Source organism: Vespa velutina, chromosome 16 (genome assembly GCF_912470025.1).
Source record: "Vespa velutina chromosome 16, iVesVel2.1, whole genome shotgun sequence".
Lineage (NCBI taxonomy): Eukaryota > Metazoa > Arthropoda > Insecta > Hymenoptera > Vespidae > Vespa > Vespa velutina.
In genome coordinates, this window is record NC_062203.1 from 740,001 (window position 1) to 757,416 (window position 17,416).

Consider the following 17,416-nt stretch of genomic DNA (forward strand, 5'->3'; position numbering starts at 1 on the left):
GACAGAGAGGGAGAGAGAGAGAGAGAGAGAGAGAGAGGGAGAAAGAAAGACAGAGAGTTGAGAGTGATCGTTGAAGTTAAAAAGAAAAAAAAAAAGGAAAAAAAGAAAAAAAGAAAAAAGAAAAAGAAAGAGAAAGAAAAAAAATAGATAAAATGTCGACGGTTATTGATCATCGTTCAAACATTATCTCTCTTTCTCTCTCTCTCTCTCTCTCTCTCTCTCTCTTTCTTTCTTTTTAATTATCAGAGATCATTTATAATTATTTCAAATAACAAATACTCCGATTCTCGATAGCTCTTCTTTTTACCATTCTCAATTATGATACGCATTAATAACACAAACAAATGAAAGAAATTTATTCTATCACAAATCGATGATTTGACGAGATAGAAAAGTAGAAAGTAAAGAAAGCAAAAAAAAAAAAAAAAAGAAAGAAAAAAAGAAGAAAAAAGATACAAGAAAGAAAGAAAGAAAGAAAGAAAGAAATCTAAAATCGTCTTTTCCCCAACGCGTGCCGCCGGCAACGATTCGCCAACGACGATGATTCCACTCGACACAGGGCAATAACTTTAAACCGAATCGAACCCCCGAGACATCGTCCGTGAGTGGCTTATTTGCATGCCGACCTGAAAATCCCGCACCCTCTTCTTATGCCATTCGAAGTCAGCCGGCACTCGACATAAGGTGGCCCTGGCCCGTTTGCCAAGGACTAACGCGTGAGTCCGCCACGTCGCGATCGTTTAGCACTTTCCCGTAATTTTTTCCCCGAAGAACCCCCTCTTATATTTGCATAGCCGCGAGCCCAGCTCTCTTTTTTTCCTCTCTCTCTCTCTCTCTCTCTCTCTCTCTCTCTCTCTCTCCCTCCCTCCCTCACTCTCTCTGTCTCTCTTTCTTTATACGTTCTGGGGACGCGTCAACGATAAAAATCGATGTTCTCTAATCGAAGCAAAACACTCGGCTTGCTCATTATATTTGTATTCCGTTGTGGCTTCTCTTCCGATCGTGGAAGGGGGAATAGAGGGAGGGGGAGAAAAGGAAAAGGTCTTTTCAAGTGTTCGAGAAAATAAGAATCGATCCTGTCGATGGAGAATAAATACACAACCGTCCCTTGATTTACAACGGTTGATTTTATACGCCCTAAATTGTCCAAACGTTTCGCACGATAAGTTTCATATCCCTGATCTTCTCTTTTATGAGGGATCTAATTTCTAGAAAAAAAAAAAAAATATATATATATATATATATATATATATATATATATATTCTTTATACGATCTTTATTCGTATTTAGATTTTACGCGTTGTCGTAAATATTTAAAGTTTTATAAAGACGGGATTTCCAGAAGTATGACAAAGGGATCAAGTTTATTTTGCAATTTGTAGAATTTTATAATACTCTTTTCCGAAATTCACGCGAAATGAATATTTCAATAAATAATTATATTGATTATTCTCACTGTTATCTGTTCTCTTTCTTTATTTTTTCTTTTTTGTTTCTTTCATACTAATAATCTTTGTTTACTCGTGCGACTTTCATCCGTGTAGAAAAGAAATAAAAAAAAAAAAAAAAAAAAAAAAAAAGAAAAAAGAAAAAAGAAAAAAGAAAACCTTGTAAGTTACAGTAGGAAACATTTCGGACCTTATACGTGGAGACATCTAGAGAGAGAAAACGGCAGAGAAACGAAGCAAATACCGCTCGGTCGATATGAAACGGAAGAAGACACTTATATATAGCTGGAGAAATCGTATCGTATATCCTCCTCGTTTTACTCCCGAAAATATAGGCACGATAAAATCCAGTGAAATTAATGGACAAAACTTATCTGATATTCCAATCAAATTTTATTACAAGGACACGTAATGTTAATTATCTTTGACACGCCGACAGGAGATCATATTATCGATACTAATTAAATAGTAATCCGAATAAAAGATATTCCATTTAATAATTAAATTTTAATAATCGCCGTGAAGAGAAAAGAAAAAAAAGAAGAAAAAGAGAAAAATTAAAAATACTCCCTTACTATGTAACGATAAAATATATAATAATTGGATTGGGAAAAGAAACAAAAAGAAAAAAAGAAAAAAGAAAAATTTAAGAAAAAATCAAACGACGCGATTGAAAAGAAGAATAGAGGAAAAAGAAAATAATAGTCTTGAACATTGAAGAAGCTTTAAAATGTAGAATATGTAAAGTCAAAGAAGAAGCACCGAGGAGGAAAAAAATGAAGGAACCACAAAAATGTCGAGACTCGTGCCGGATTGTAGAGAAAAAGTGGAAAGGCCGTAAGAGGAAAGGCAAAGGGTGTGTTACGGGGGTTGTCTTTTACTAGCAAGGGGTAGTAACGCTCGGTTCGTTTTAAAAAATAAAGCGACGTACGTAGTGGATTTGCGGCTACGAGAAGCGTGTTTGCACGGGGTAGGTAGGAGATGTACCGAAAGAGAGAAGAAGGAGAAGAAAAAAAAAAGGGGGAAGGATAGTAGGAAGGAAAAAGGAAGAAAGAAAGAAAGAAAGAAAGAAAGAAAGAAAGACAGACAGAAAGGAAGAAGGAGAAAAGAAAGGGGTTGGAGAGAAAAAACAAGAAGAGAAAAGGAAAAAAAAAGAGGAAAAAAAATAGAGAAAAAAAGAGATAGAGAGATAGAGAGAGGGAGAGAAGAGAAAAAGGGGGTGGCGTGTGGCGAGTCGCCGAGCGGGTGCAAAGGCAGACGCCTTCGCTGGTTTCATTAACCCCACGCATTCATAATCTCGAGTGTGTTGGACGTGCGAATATAGATTGAGATGGGAATGAGACCGTTTTGTTCTGCGTCGTGTATTCGCGCGAGTCGCCACCTACCGAGAAAAAGAAGGAGAAGTGGATATACCCTCAAAGAAGGGTGCATTTGAAAAGATAGAAAAGAGAGCTGAGTGTTCGCCGTTAGTGTAGGATGTTATGTTTGTACCGGGTAAATAGACAGTCAGTCGATTCCTGTGTCTCTTTGGGATCCTCGAATCCTACTCGACTTCCAACCCCCTATCCGATGATCTAAGCGAATTTTGCGGCTAGAATACGCGCCTAATCGACAACCACGACCAACCACCGATTCCTCGAGGGTCCTCAATCTTCAGATCGACTGATAACGTTACTGCTTATCTCGACTTCTTTTCAAAACTTCTTCTTATATACTGAGAAAATATTTTGGGAGGACGATTCTGCTAAATTATCGTAAATGATTATTACGTTTAATTAATTTTATGCCAAAGAGAATATAGACTTCAAAGATATCACGTAAGAAAGGTCAATGGTAAAACGTTCATCATTTTTTCGAAAGATCGTTCAAAAGTGAAAGACATTATTTTGGTACCTTCGAAGATCTCTCTTGCACTCTCTCTCTCTCTCTCTCTCTCTCTCTTTCTCTCAAAGTTAGTTGCATTTAGGATTGCTGTGGTAGAGGTTGTCGGCTGGCCGTGGCTTGCAACATGAGAGGCGGACACCGTTGGGATTGTTCGAGGGGGTGGAGAAGGAGGGGTGGCTCTGTGGTGGTCGGGCTCCTACGGTAGGCAAGCGTGGATGCTGCTGCTGGTGCTGCTGCTGCTGCTGCTGTTACTGCTACTACTGCTGCTGTGAGGACCGACAACTCGTAAGGAACGGAGGAAGCGAACGGAAGAGAAGAGAAAGCAAGAGCCAAACACGGATGAGAGAAGAGAAGAGAAGAGAAGAGAAGAGAAGAGAAGAGAAGAGAAGAGAGAGAGAGAGAGAGAGTAGCTTAGGGTGTGCTATGTGTAGCCGGGTCGATTCAGCCCCGGGCACTCGACTCCAAGCTACCTCTATCTGCTGTATTCCCTCTATTCTCTCTCTCTCTCTCTCTCTCCCTCTCTCTCTCTCTCTCTCTCTCTTTCACCCTCTCATCCTCTCACTCACTCACTCTCTCTCTCTCTCTCTCTCTCTCTCTCTCTCTCACTTTCCGCAACCATCACCACGGTGTTACCTACCGACCATCCCTCCGCCATCTCCGCATCCTCCGTTGCCTCTTTCTCTTCTCCCAGCAACCCCAATCCTCTCCTCTACACCACCCTCCTGTGGTCGTGCCACTAGGTGCCGATACAACTTCCCCACCGACTACTATTCCGAACTACTCCGTGGCCACCGGTTATCGCACGATTCTGAAGAACGAGAGACTGGATCAACTTAGGGATCTTTCCTACGATCTTATAGGATTCTAAAATCGTCTTTAGGATAATTCATTCTATCATTTCTCTCTGTGACGATAGAAAAGCTTCATGTCTCTTTTTTTCTCTCAAAATCTCTCTCTCTCTCTCTCTCTCTCTCTCTCTCTCTCTCTCTCTCCCTGTCTGTCTGTCTGTCTCTCTCTTTCTCGTATAACTAAAAGTGTCTGACTTTGATTTTGGATCAAACGATGCGACTCGAAAAAGTAATTTTATACCATGAAACGAGTCATAAACGTTAAGACACCAAAACCGTCGTCATCGTCGTCGTTTTCGTCGTCGTCGTCTTCGTCGTTCGCCATCTTGCGCAATTGCACATTGGAGTATGGTCGATGGCAAAGTCGGCCGAGAGAGAGAAAGAGAGAGAAAGAGAGAAAGAGTAAGAATGAGAGCGAGAGCGAGAGAGACAGAGAGAGAGAGAGAGAGAGAGAGAGAGAGAAAAAGAGAGATAGATATACAGTAGACGAGGTAGGAGTCTCCCACCGAGAGAACTAGAGACTTCCGTTCCCCGATTACATCTTGGAGAAACGGCGTACAATGGCAGCGGGAGCTGAAATCAGGCGGGACCCAACATCTCTCTTTCTCTCTCGCTTTCTCTCTCTCTCTCTCTCTCTCTCTCTCTCTCTTTCTCTTTCTTCTTCTCTTTCTCTCTTTCACTTTGGCTTAGCTGTACTCGGATCCCAGGTCGTGGCTTCGTAAGAATACGAAGCTCCTGCATAGGGGCGGTTCTCCGTGAAACGGAGAAAGCGAAGAGTGAGAGGGAGAGAGGGCTATTTGTACGCAGACGTAAACCCACCTGGACTCTCTCCACGCGCATTGGTTTCTACATCTGTGCCGTTTGTCTGTACGTCTGATGACGTCAACGACGAGGCTCCACCCAAGCCGCTTTTGGTCTGTGTCTACTCTGCACTGGCTCGATTCCTACGGGGTGGCAAACTCTGTTTAAGTGTATGTATCCTATGTATTTGTATGTGTATATGTATGAGAGAAAGAGAGAAAGAGAGAAAGAGAGAGAGAGAGAGAGAACGAGAACTGAACTCGCGGTGGAGGTGGTCGTTCCAAGACGGATCTTGGAAAGGCGCTTGCGCACCGAACTACTGGATCGTTTATTTGTATCTGTCATTGCCGACTAAGGAAAGGGGAGGAAGGTCTTTCTCGTCTGGGTGAGAAAGAGAGAGAGAGAGGAAGAGAGATCCCCTTCTTCTTTCTTTCAACCTCTCCTCCTACTAACTTTACCTATCTTTCTCTTTCTCTCTCTCTCTCTCTCTCTCTCTCTCTGTCTTTCTCTCTGTCTCTCTTTCATTCTCTCATTCTCTTTCATTCCTCTTTCTCTTTCTATTCACCCTTCTACCACCCTTATTCCTTTCTTCTTTCCGTTCGCTTCTCCTCCTTCTGTACCTTTCTACGCCATCCACCGATTCGCAATTCAAAGTTTCTCTCAAAGTCACCGATGAGAATTATCTAACAATGTTACTTTTCAAACATCTTTGTTGATCAGACTGAAATAGTTTTCCATTCTATTAATTATTATTATTGTTGTTGTTATTATTATTATTAGTATTATTATTATTATTATTATTATTATTATTATTATTATTATTATTATTATTCCATTGTGATATCAATACGCAAATATGTAAGGATCAGTTAGTTCGATATATCTTGAGCCAGATAAGTAAGTTTCTCTCGGCTTTATTTCTTGAAGGAAAGAAAAAAAGGAAAGGGTTGCATACCCACCCTCCTTTGCCGAACCTTTCGCTAAGAGGTGGCCGTGGCTAAAATTTATTTCTCGTCCTACGTTAAAGTGCTGTGAAACAGAAAACTCCGAGCGTAGACCCGTCGGTGCTGTGGTCCAGACTAAAGGGTTTTAACCTACGCCTCTTTCTCTCTCTCTCTCTCTATCTCTCTCTCTCTTTCTCTCTCTCTCTCTCTCTCTCTCTTTTAGCCGTGACCCCGTCGACTCGGTCGGGCCGCAAGAACGCTGGTCGATGTCCAGGAAATTCAGAATAAGTTTTTCCAAGCAACGAGTAAATAAGTAGAGAGAAAGAAACAGAAATAGAGAGAGAGAGAGAGAGAGAGAGAGAGAAAGAGAGAGAGAAACAGACAGATATATAGAAGAACGTGTTCGACGTGTTCCATGAAAAAAAAAAAAAAAAAAAAAAGAAAAATAGGAATGAAAAAAAAAGGGAAAAAGAAAAAGAAAGAAAAAAATTTTTGTTACCAGGGCAAAATTCACACGAAAATTTTTAGACGCAGAAGAATGTGTATCGGCGTGGATAAAAAATATTTAACGCTAGAAATTCTTCATCGTGCGTTACGGATGGTAAAAATTGGTCGGCTCTTGACGCGAGTCCCTCCGAACATCACTCTATCCCTCTCACTCTCACTCTCTTTTTCTCCCTCCATCTCTCTCTCTCTCTCTCACTCGCTCGCTTTGCCCGGCGGCGGGCATCGCACGCTTTGATGAAACCAATTAGCTCGTTTTTAACGACAGCTCGTGCCAGCCCTCCGGTTATGGGTACGCGAGTAAAATGTCACCCCTCTAAACCGTTCTCGACCCTCTATCTCCCTCTCTCTCTCTCTCTCTCTCTCTGACTCTCCATCTATCTATCTGTAGTTCTCTCTCTCTCTCTCTCTCTCTCTCTTCCTCTCTCCCTCTATCTATCTATCTCTATTTCTCTTACTCGCTCTTTCTATTTATCCATCTATCCGTCTATTCATCTATCTACGCTGATCTCGATATACACAAGTACGAAGATAACCTTGACTTATAAAAATAAGCGGCGCACGTGTACTTAGGTACACACTTATAGACATGTATAAAGAAGCTCATATGCTCGTCAATTAACCGTAACGAACGAATAATAGAGTGGCTCGATAACGACGGCATTGCTCGTAACGCGTTATCGATGAAAGAAGAAAGAAGATAGAAGACCATCTCGTAAAGCTTCGTATTTATTCGTTCGCTCGCTTCTCTAACGTTATACTTGTGCTACGTAACATAGGTACTTTCGATCGATCCTCGCTATATTTAATGACTGCGTTCCCGTTATCGCGCAAGCTACATATCTAATTAAAGTTCCTCGATTGTGACGCACGAAATACTGACATCTAAAATAGAATTTGATGGAATAGTCGACGAGAAAGAAATCGACAGATAGACACGGCCATAGAGAGTTTATTATAACCGTTACGTATACTTTACCAATTTTAGATAGAATCGATTGAGGCAAAAGAAAAGAAAAAGAAAAAGAAAAAGAAAAAGAAAGAGAAAGAGAAAATGGAAAAATGAAAAATGAAAAGTGAAAAAAAATAACTCGCGGTATTATTCGGCACGGGAGAATACATACGATCTCTCGTAAATAAAAAATACATATATAAGATTCTCGTAAATGAAAGAAAAGGAAGAAAGGAAAAAAAAATGGAAAAAATAAGAGGAAGAAAGAGAGGGAGAGCGAGAGAGAGAGAGAGAGAGAGAGAGAGAGGGAGAGAAAGCAGAACGGGGAAGAGTGAGAGTGAGAGGGAAAATTTGCAATACCTATGTGTTTTCCCATCGTACAGAATAAAGAAGAAACGACTCGGTTCTTTTCAGCCTTATATCCATTCGGCCGTTACCCGAAGACTCTTCTCTCTTACCAACATCTGTCCGTGGCATAGAAGAAGGAGAAAAATAAGAAGAAGGTGGAAAAGAAGAAGGAAAGAGAGGAAAATCTTAGTGCCCAGGCTGCTTCTGATTCCGGGCTGGCTCTGGCCGGGAGAAAAGGAGAACGAGAAAAGAGGGTTGGTTGGAACGAATAGAGGAAGGGTGGGTTCGTGGGAGGAGGGAGGGAGGGAGGCAGGGGAAATAGGAAAAGAATAGCCGCGATATACCGTTGGAAAAGGCGCCGGAAGGAAGGGTGGCAGGGTGAGAGGCTGCCACGACGGCGGCAGCTCGAAGGTGCTAGAGGAGGAGAGGGAGAGGGAGGGTTTAAGTGCTGCCGAGTGTCTACCTCCTTGTGGGATCGAAGCCAGGTCTCTCTCTCTCTCTCTCTCTCTCCCTCCCTCTCTCTCTCTTTCTCTTTCCCCGTCTCTCTCTCTCTCTCTCTCTCTGCGTCTCTTTCTCGGATCGAAGCGAGGCGGCCCTCACTTCCACCCCTTCTCGACCTCCTCACCCGCCTCCTCTCTGAGCTCTTTCTACTGGTAACTCACCAATACATACTTAGAAACGTCTACAGAGATACGGGAAGAATGTTCTGCAGGCAAGCAGCAGACAGAAACGAAAGTCGTACGTACGCATAGAGGGACGAGGAGGAAACGTTACTACACCCTCTTTCCCCTTCTCTCTACCTCAGACACAAACACAGTTCTAGGTAGTTCTAGGTACGCTTACACCGATAGAAAGTGAGACGAACGTACAGAGGGAGAAAGAGAGAGAAAGAGAGAGAGAGAGAGAGAGAGATATCGTCGTTCGCCATTCCCTCTTTCCTTCCCTTTCTACTCCCCCCTCATCGCTTTATCCTCCACCTCTTCCTCTTCCTCCCCCTCCTCCTCCTCCTCCTCCTCCTCCTCCTCCTCCTCCTCCTCTTCCTCTTCTCGCTTATATATACATATATAGCGCACGGGGCGTAACCAACCCCTCTGGTATCCGCACACCAAGCCAACGACAGTCGGCATTCGCTGTGCCATTGGCCCCAACGACACTCGGAAACCCAATGGAAAGCGCAAATACCAACCCGGACTTCCGGTTCTACAAACGAATTCGGGAAACTCCTGATCGCGCAGGACTGCCTCCCGTTTCTATCCTTCTCCCTCTCGCTTTCTTATTTAAGTGGAACCCGTAACGTTTCACCCTCCCACCAGAACGAATCCATTCGAGGACTACAGTCGTATCCGAATGCTGGAAACTCTCTCATTGGTCAACAGAAGGACTGCCTCTCCTCTGCTCAATGACGAATCCGACGTGTCTCCTCTGGAATTTCTTTTTTCCTTTACGCTCCATTCCTCACAAATTATTTTATTTTTTAATTTAAAGAATTCAAATCCTTAAGCATTAATCCTACTTAGATAATTCTTGTTGTAGTTGTCGTATTTATTTCAATGTTATATGGTTTTAAACGAATCGAAATTCTTATTACGCGTACGAGCAAATATAATAGAAAATAATTTCATTCATAAATATATATATATATATATATATATACATACATGCGTATATAATTTATAAAAATCGTACCGATGAATTTAAGGAACTTACGTTAAAACGGTATGATAAAATTTTAACGATAAGAAAGACGTAGAAAAGATTTCCATTCGGATGATAAAAGAGGGAACGAAAAGAGCTAAACCTCGAGGTCATCGTGCCTTAGATTAGCGGCCGAGCACGATCCTGAAGGAGCACCGTACGAACGATAACCATTAATCCCAAGTTATATCGGGAGTATAAAGCTCGAGGTAACGGTCTGCATTCCCCTGGAAATCCATTTCGTAGGGTTTACGCATCTTATGGTCGTCGATCGAAAAGTCGAGAAAAAAAGAGAAAGAGAAAGAGAGAGAGAGAGAGAGAGAGAGATTGAAGAGAACGTGAAGAAAGAGAGAGAGAGAGAGAGAGAGAGTCCTTTTGTCAAGGAGTTCGATGACGTAAAGTCGAGGAGTAAGCTCTCTTCTCGAGACTCGATCGTTTGGCGAAAAACAATAGATGAGGAAGGAAAGATGGCAGAGAGGTGTTGAATGCGATTGCGTTCTCTATCGATCCCAAAACAGAGTCTTCTTAAAGAGATGGAACACTACCTTCGTACGAACGATATCAGCCTGTCTTCTAGTTAAAGATAGAAACATTTGACGATGAAAATGATTGCTTCTATCAAGGATGAATGTTCTCTCTCTCTCTCTCTCTCTCTCTCTCTCTCTCTCTCTCTCTCTTTCTCTCTCTCTTTCTGTTTTCGTTTTCTCTTCAAAACATAAACAATCGCTAATTTTTATTCGAAAGATTTTTCATGATCGATCTAAATAATCTAAAGGATAAGTTCGCCGTTGAATTAATCGTTCAAACAAATTTTTTTTATCGTCAATTTTTATTTACCTAATGATTCTACATTTAGAAAGTTCTATCGATAATCGTTTCCTATCGTTCTACCCACGCATCATTTTCAAATAAGTTCCTCATAAAGGGTCAAAGTGTAAAAATGCTTCGAGAATAGCTACAGCAGCTTAGAAATAAGATTATCTACCTAAGAATACACGTAAGCTTCGATCTGAACGAACGAGTCAAAGGTTGACAGACGTTTATAAAATTAGAAATTTTCTAGGGATCTGATAAACCTGTCACGAAACTGGTATAAAATAAAATAAAATGGGGGAAAAAAAAAAAGAAAAAAAGAAGGAGAGAAAAAAAGAAGAAAGAAGGAACAAAAAATAAAAGATAATGTTAGATTATTGAGATATACGTGTTATGAAATATATACGACGTTGACATAATTATTTATTATAGATAATACAATATTAAGCAGAGAATGTTAGAATAATTATCTGATATAATTCGTATTGTTAGATCTTTCGATTATATCCTAAGAACGATTTCTAGCGAGGTATGGTCATCTCTTCTGCGTTTCATCTTCGCGATGAGAGAATTCTCTTCGCGGAGAAACGCGAAGGTACGAGATGAGCCGCGCTATTGGATAATGCCGGAGACCCCGGGCTTCTCTGAGAGAACCATCCATTTAAAATGTCTCCCTTAAATCTCCAGCACCACTGGCAACCACTAGCAGCAGCCACCCACACCACTACCAGCACCACCAGCACCATCAGCACCAGTACCAGCACCAGCAGTAGCACCAGCAGTAGCAGTAGCAGTAGTAGTAGCAGTAGCAGCAGCATCTCCACCACCTCCACCGTCGTCGCCACCTCCATCGCGTCTACCGACTTTCAGTAGTAACCCCTCCCAACCCATCCCCGTTACACAATATATATATATATATATATATATGTGTGTGTGTGTGTGTGTCTGTGTATGTATGTCCGTGTATGTATGTATTCGTGTATATCTATACGTATATATGAGCCACTACTCTTTACCAACACTAAAAGCAACGCTACCACCGCTTTCTTCCACCCCTCACTTTTATATCCACCTAAATCCATCCATTTTAAATGACGGATATTTTCTCCTAGCGACTGTATGGATTTTCATATTTTTTCCACGAGCCGAAAGGCCCTCGCTTATAGAAAGGTCCTCGCAGTAAGGGCAAGAAGAGGATTTCACAGTGTCGGTAACTCCTTAATAAGAAGGAGAGTCAATACTTCTCCCGTCAGCCACTCAGCTGAACTTTCTCTTCGGATTCTGCTGGAAGGATCGTTCCTTTGATAGCTCTACGGTGATCTCTAATCGATTTTCTCGAATTAAAAAATTCGAGAGACCTGTCCTGGCCTCTTCCATCTTCTCTCTTTTGCTTTTGTGAGGAAGAGCTACGCAAAGATAGGGGCAAAACTTTTTGAATGACAATGCAATACGTACAAAAGTCGAGTGTTGAAAGAGGACGAAGAGGAATAGAGAGGAAAAGAGAGAGAGGAAGTGAGAAAAAGAGAGAAAGAAAGATAGAGAGAGAGAGAGAGAGAGGTCACTTGCGTCAGAGAGCCAGTTATAACCCGCGAAGATACGGAAGACAAGGAAAAAGGGCAAAAGAGTAGGTAGGTGGTGTGGTGTGGGCGGCAGACGATATGTATTATTGATGCGCCTCTGTCGCCAGTCGACCTCCTCCTCTCTTCCTCTTCCTTCCCTCTGTACTCTTCTTCCGAGTATCTCCAGCCCTCGCTTCCCTCTCCTTTCATTCTTTCTCTCTCTCTCTCTCTCTCTCTCTCTCCCTTTTTACCACGGAATACGTATATACATATATACATTCATAATTCAACATGCAATGCATTTCTTGAGAGATCTCAATAGTTACTTATCTCTTTATGACTACTGTTCTCTATGAAAAGAATTAAAATATTTCAAAATAGTGGTTTTGTCAAATGGAGGGGAAGAGAAAGGAAAAGAAAAAGAAAACGAAAAATAACGAACGACGATGGTCTTTTAAACGGGGAAATAATTTAACTTAAAAGTTTTCGTAAAGCTCGGATCACTTTTTTTCTCCTTCATCGATCATTCTTTGTTTCTTTTTTTCTCTTTTTTTTTTCTTTTTTTTTCTTTTTTTTTTTTTTTTTTTTTGATCTTGTCGTTTTTTTCGTTTCTTTTCTTTTCTCCGCTTCTTCCATTGAAATTTAAATAGAAAAAATTGTCGTCCGACCTTATGTAGATATATCCATTTGAAACGATATATATATATATATATATATATATATATAAAAGAAGAAAAAGATGAGATATAAAAGTTTTTCGAATATGGTGCAATAATTACAAGTCTAACGAATTATGGCATGGTCGAACGAGTACGGATAAGAACGTCACGTTTCCACCGTCAGGATTCAACGGAGAACGCTGCCTTCTTTCATTAATCTCGTAGCAATCGAAATTAGCATAATTGACGGAGCGGAGAATAGCACCCTGTTCGACTCCAAAACGCCATCTCGCATAATCTCACCATATATCTCACTCAGTGTTTTCCGATAAAGCACGCATCCGCGAAAGGACGATCGACCGATCCTCATTCCCATGCCTGGACCATACGGTTTCCGAGATATTTGTCAGTGACGGTGCTACCGTAAGAATTAAAGATAAAGCGATTTATTTTGTTCTTATTAGAAACTATCATGTATTCTATTCGAAGAAATAACATGAAATCTTATTAGATCGTTAATAATTATATCCGATTAATTGTTATTAGTCGAGAAAATTTCTTAACGTTAATATTAAAACATATTCATTAAGAAGGGTTTCACAACTTCTTCCCTATTTCGTTCCATTTCTATTTCTCCCTCTTCCTCTGCCTCTCTCTCTCTCTCTCTCTCTCTCTCTCTTTCCACTCCCGACGACACATCTCCTTGAGCAAGACGTATCGACGCAGATTTTTTTCACATCAGTCATTTATCAAAGTCCTTCGTATTACGGCACCTCGCTGGCACTCAATACATTCGAAAGCTAGCCGCGGATTTAAGTAACAAGACGAGACGAAAGTAGATGAAGGAGAGAAAAAATGTGAAAAAAAAAGAAGAAGAGAAAGAAAAAAGAAAAAAAAAAAAAGGTGGAAAGAAAATGTTTATTAATCCTTCACTATACACATTCACCTCTATTCTCATATACATATATTATTCTTTTTAATCGATAATTATCGATTTTTTTCTATGTATTTTTTTATCTCTCTCACTCAAATCGATATCTCTTCACTTTCATCCCTCCTTCCTATATCATCCTTCCCTCATGGTCAACACTTTCCATGCATTTATTTTCTCTCTCTCTCTCTCTCTCTCTCTCTCTCTCTCCTTCACTCTCTTTCTCTATACAACGTTAGAAAAGGATAACTCTTTTAGATTAGAAATTAGACAAATTGGTCTGTCTTTTTAAATATCATTGATATACCTAAAAAGTTGTATGATTTGTTTCCTGGTAAAAAAAAACAAAAAAAAAAAAAAAAGATAAAAAACTAAAGAAAAGAAAAGAAAGGGAAAAAAAGAAGAGAGAGTTACATAACAATTCATCCCCCACTTGTTTATATACGTATGTATATGTGAGATATGAATGTTTGATTAGGAAAACATCCTCTATATAATATACCTGCGTGTATGGAGTGTGCCGACGCATATTCAAATACGCTGCTGCTGTCCGAAAGGCAAATACATGCGAACGAAAGATAAGAACGCTTCAAGGGTTCGAATTGCTTGATAGGATTTCACCTCTATTATCATCGATATAATGGAACGTGCTTTACGTGAACGCGTTCCTCCGTACGCGCTTGCTTTCGCATACATCGATAAATCTAACGAATAGATCGATCTAATCGATACGAGGAAAGATTAGAAAACGTACTTTAGGTAAATGCGTGACCCATTTAATATAAAATATGGAGATATATATATATATATATATATATATATATATCTGATTAATGAAAATATAATGTCTATAATAATAATAGAAATTTGTAAATTTTCTATTAATTGGAACAATAATCAAATCTGTTAATTCCTGTTCAAGGCTGTTTTATATATAACGAATTCGTGAGCGTTCGGTAAAAATCGGATCAAACCGAGGAGGCCCACCAAAGTGGTCACGACCAGTTTCCCCCTTTCGTCTTAGGGCCTCATATTATCTGGACCTCCTAACTATACACCCGATTCACTTCATCGAAACGCTCGTGGTTGTTCCACGGTGTTCACCACGGGACACCCTAATCTAGGACAGTCCGATCTAGCAACGAGTCGTGAAATTTCAAGATTAGCTAAGGTAAAGGAATTTGACAACAAATTTACGATAACTATCTGAGATATTAAGAGAGAGAGAGAGAGAGAAAGAGAGAAAGAAAGTAAAAGAACAAGTAGAGACAAAAAGAAAAAGAGACGGAGACAGAGAGAGAGAGAGAGAGAGAGGGAAAGATCATAGTCTAAAACATGATATCTCTTTGACTCGTTCAGATATCAAATTAGGCTAAAAAAATAGAAGGGCCAATTTAAGATGACCGACAAGAGGACATCTCTCGACATGGGGGTTGCTATCGCTCGTCAAGAAAGGTCGATGGAAGGTCATAAAAGATCGACCGATCGTAGATAAAAGACAAAAGCGACAGAGAATCGTCGTGATATCTCAGATGTTACGAGCCGAGACGTATTTCGGGTCAACCCGGTGGATCCTTCGAACCAAGAGTCGAGTTTTCAGGCTCGGTCATTGAACTTCCGAGGTCTGCATGGTCCCATGGGCCTTCTTCCCCCTTTCTCCTCCCCCTTCCTCCCTCTTCAACTTCTCCTCTCGTCGAAATATAACCAAAGTGAGAGAAAAGAATTCGGATATTGAGGTAGGTACGAATAGGAGTAGGGGAGAGTGTGGTTTAAAGAAAAAAGAAGTAAGAGAGTAAGAAAAAAATGAAATGAAACGGGTAAGACGAGAAGAGGAAAGGAAGAAAGAAGAGGAGAGAGATAGAGCAAGAAAGTTGCTCTCTTGTGTAGGGGAGTCACCGAATATAAATACGAAACTCGGGTCGAAAAGTCAGTAGTCAGGAGGTTCGCGGGCATGGTATTGAAGTAATATATACATTAGTTTCTTTATATACATATATATATATATATATATATATATATATATATGTATATATATATATGTACGTGCATAAGTGCACAAATCGTAAACGCGCTTCTATACCCTCATTATTTTCTTCATTTTTCATTTGGAAAAAGTGCTCGGAGCAACTAGTTACATGTATTAAGATGGAGAAAGTCGACGAGTATTTGAATGCAAGCAAATTACAATATCACGATACCTCCGAAATCGTAGAGGAATTTGACAAAGAGTTAAGGGAGATGCATGGACGATGCATCGACCTTGGTTGCGGCCCAGGACAGGTTACTGTAGAACTGATCTTACCAAGATTGCCACGGGAATCCGTGATAATCGGTAAGATTTATTTACAAATTTTTCATTTAATCATATGACTATAACATTTTTCCTCGTGCAAAATAAAAATGTAGGAAAAATTAGATGTTTTTCTATGTTAAAATTTGTTTTTAATATTCTACGTATTCTCTAATAGGAGTTGATGTATCAAACGCCATGTTGGAACACGCAACGAAAAATTATCGCGAAAATCCACGCCTATCTTTTCTTCATCTGGACATTGAAACTTCAAATTTGCCGCAGGAACAAATAGCACGATACGACAATGCCGTCTCCTTTTACTGTCTTCATTGGTGTCACAATACGCGGTATTCTCTTATCTCCTCTTCTATTCTCTTCTCTTTCCTATTCTTCTTTTTATCTTCTTTTCTTTTCTCTTCTCTTCTATTCTTTGCTCTTCTTTTCTCTTCTCTTTTCATTCCATCTCGATTAAGATCTAAAAGTTATAACGAACGATAGAAAAGTCGTCTGAAGAGAAAAAAAAAAAGAAAAAAAAAGAAAAGAAAAGAAAAGAAAAAACTATCGATATCAGATCTTTCGCTTACGTGCTTAGGCTGGCCTTCGAGAATATCTTCAAATTACTTCGACCTGGTGGCAAGGCATTGATTATGTTCCTCGCATACAACGACGGTTTCGATGCCTACGTCAGAATACATGAGAATCCACGTTATCAACCGTACATGCAGGTATCGTATCGATCTTTATTTCAATCCTGAAATTTCACTTCTTCGTAATTATATTTTCTGAATTTGAAAATCGCATAAATATCGATTTAAAACTAAATGATCAATTCGTACCTTGATCTGTACAATTGCAAATTTTAATAATAAATCACTAAACTATAACAAATTAAATCGATCCCTTCTCCTTTAATATTCGATCTATTAAATTGATCTCGACGAACAAATCAAATGAATGAATTATATTTCGTTTATCCTCGATAATGATCTTTATCCTTTTGAAATATCGTGAAAATACATATTTCAGGATGCTCATAAATTCGTCCCGTACTTTCATCGTAGCAACGATTCGAGAGGCGCTCTTAGATCCATCCTCGAGGATATCGGATTCAATGTTCTGCATTGCAGCAAACGAGAAAAGAGCTTTGTATATCAGAACATTCAAAGTTTAAAAAGTAAAATAAATTTATCATACGACAATGCAAATGAGTTTAATGAACGATCGAATTAATCCCGATAAATGATCTCGTTATTCCAGAACACGCATTAGCTGTTAATCCTTTTATATCGAGAATACCAGAGGGTGATTTAAAGGAAGAATTCGAAGACATTCTGATCCGAGAAATTATCAGCCGAAAAATTCTATTTCCAAATAAGGCCGACAAATGTCAACAAGAGTATAGCGTATTAGATAGATATCACATTTTGGTGACGTATATGGAGAAACCTTATACTAACGTAACTACGAAATAAATAATAAAAGTATCTAATGTCGTTCGATAAGAGAAAAAAAGAAAGAAAGAACGATTAAAAAAAAAAAAAAAAAAAAAAAAAAAAAAAGAGAGAGAAAAAAAAGAAAATAAGGAGGAAAACAAAATGAGCAAATGAAAACGATGTTACAGATATCAACGGGTTATATCATAACGCCTTTTAATTAGAAACCATTGATAGAAATTGAAATGATAAAAGGAAAAAAGACAAGAAGAAGAAAGATAAAGATTAATGAAGAAAGACAGA

The 17,416-nt window shown here is 39.6% G+C and overlaps 1 protein-coding gene across 3 annotated transcripts; it reads left to right on the forward strand.

The window, feature by feature from the left end:
* Positions 1–14,412: 14,412 nt before the first annotated feature.
* LOC124954919 (juvenile hormone acid O-methyltransferase) lies at positions 14,413–17,402 on the forward strand. 3 transcript variants are annotated; one of them, XM_047508580.1, is made up of 6 exons: positions 14,413–14,558; positions 15,503–15,719; positions 15,856–16,027; positions 16,252–16,405; positions 16,707–16,854; positions 16,938–17,402. In XM_047508580.1, the coding sequence occupies exons 2-6, from the start codon at positions 15,533–15,535 to the stop codon at positions 17,150–17,152; spliced, it is 876 nt and encodes a 291-aa protein (XP_047364536.1). In that variant the 5' UTR covers positions 14,413–14,558; positions 15,503–15,532; the 3' UTR covers positions 17,153–17,402. The 3 variants fall into 3 exon arrangements, with proteins under 3 accessions (XP_047364536.1, XP_047364534.1, XP_047364535.1); XM_047508578.1 differs by lacking the exon at positions 14,413–14,558 and adding an exon at positions 14,591–15,349; XM_047508579.1 differs by lacking the exon at positions 14,413–14,558 and adding an exon at positions 14,600–15,349 and having other exon boundaries at positions 16,273–16,405.
* Positions 17,403–17,416: the final 14 nt, after the last annotated feature.

Excerpts from the sequence above, each read along its gene's own strand:
- LOC124954919 (XM_047508580.1), top strand. The coding sequence starts at position 15,533 with ATGGAGAAAGTCGACGAGTATTTGAATGCAAGCAAATTACAATATCAC. Across the intron at positions 16,028-16,251 it reads CATTGGTGTCACAATACGCG|ATCTTTCGCTTACGTGCTTA; the intron begins GTATTCTCTTAT and ends TATCGATATCAG. Across the intron at positions 16,406-16,706 it reads GTTATCAACCGTACATGCAG|GATGCTCATAAATTCGTCCC; the intron begins GTATCGTATCGA and ends TACATATTTCAG.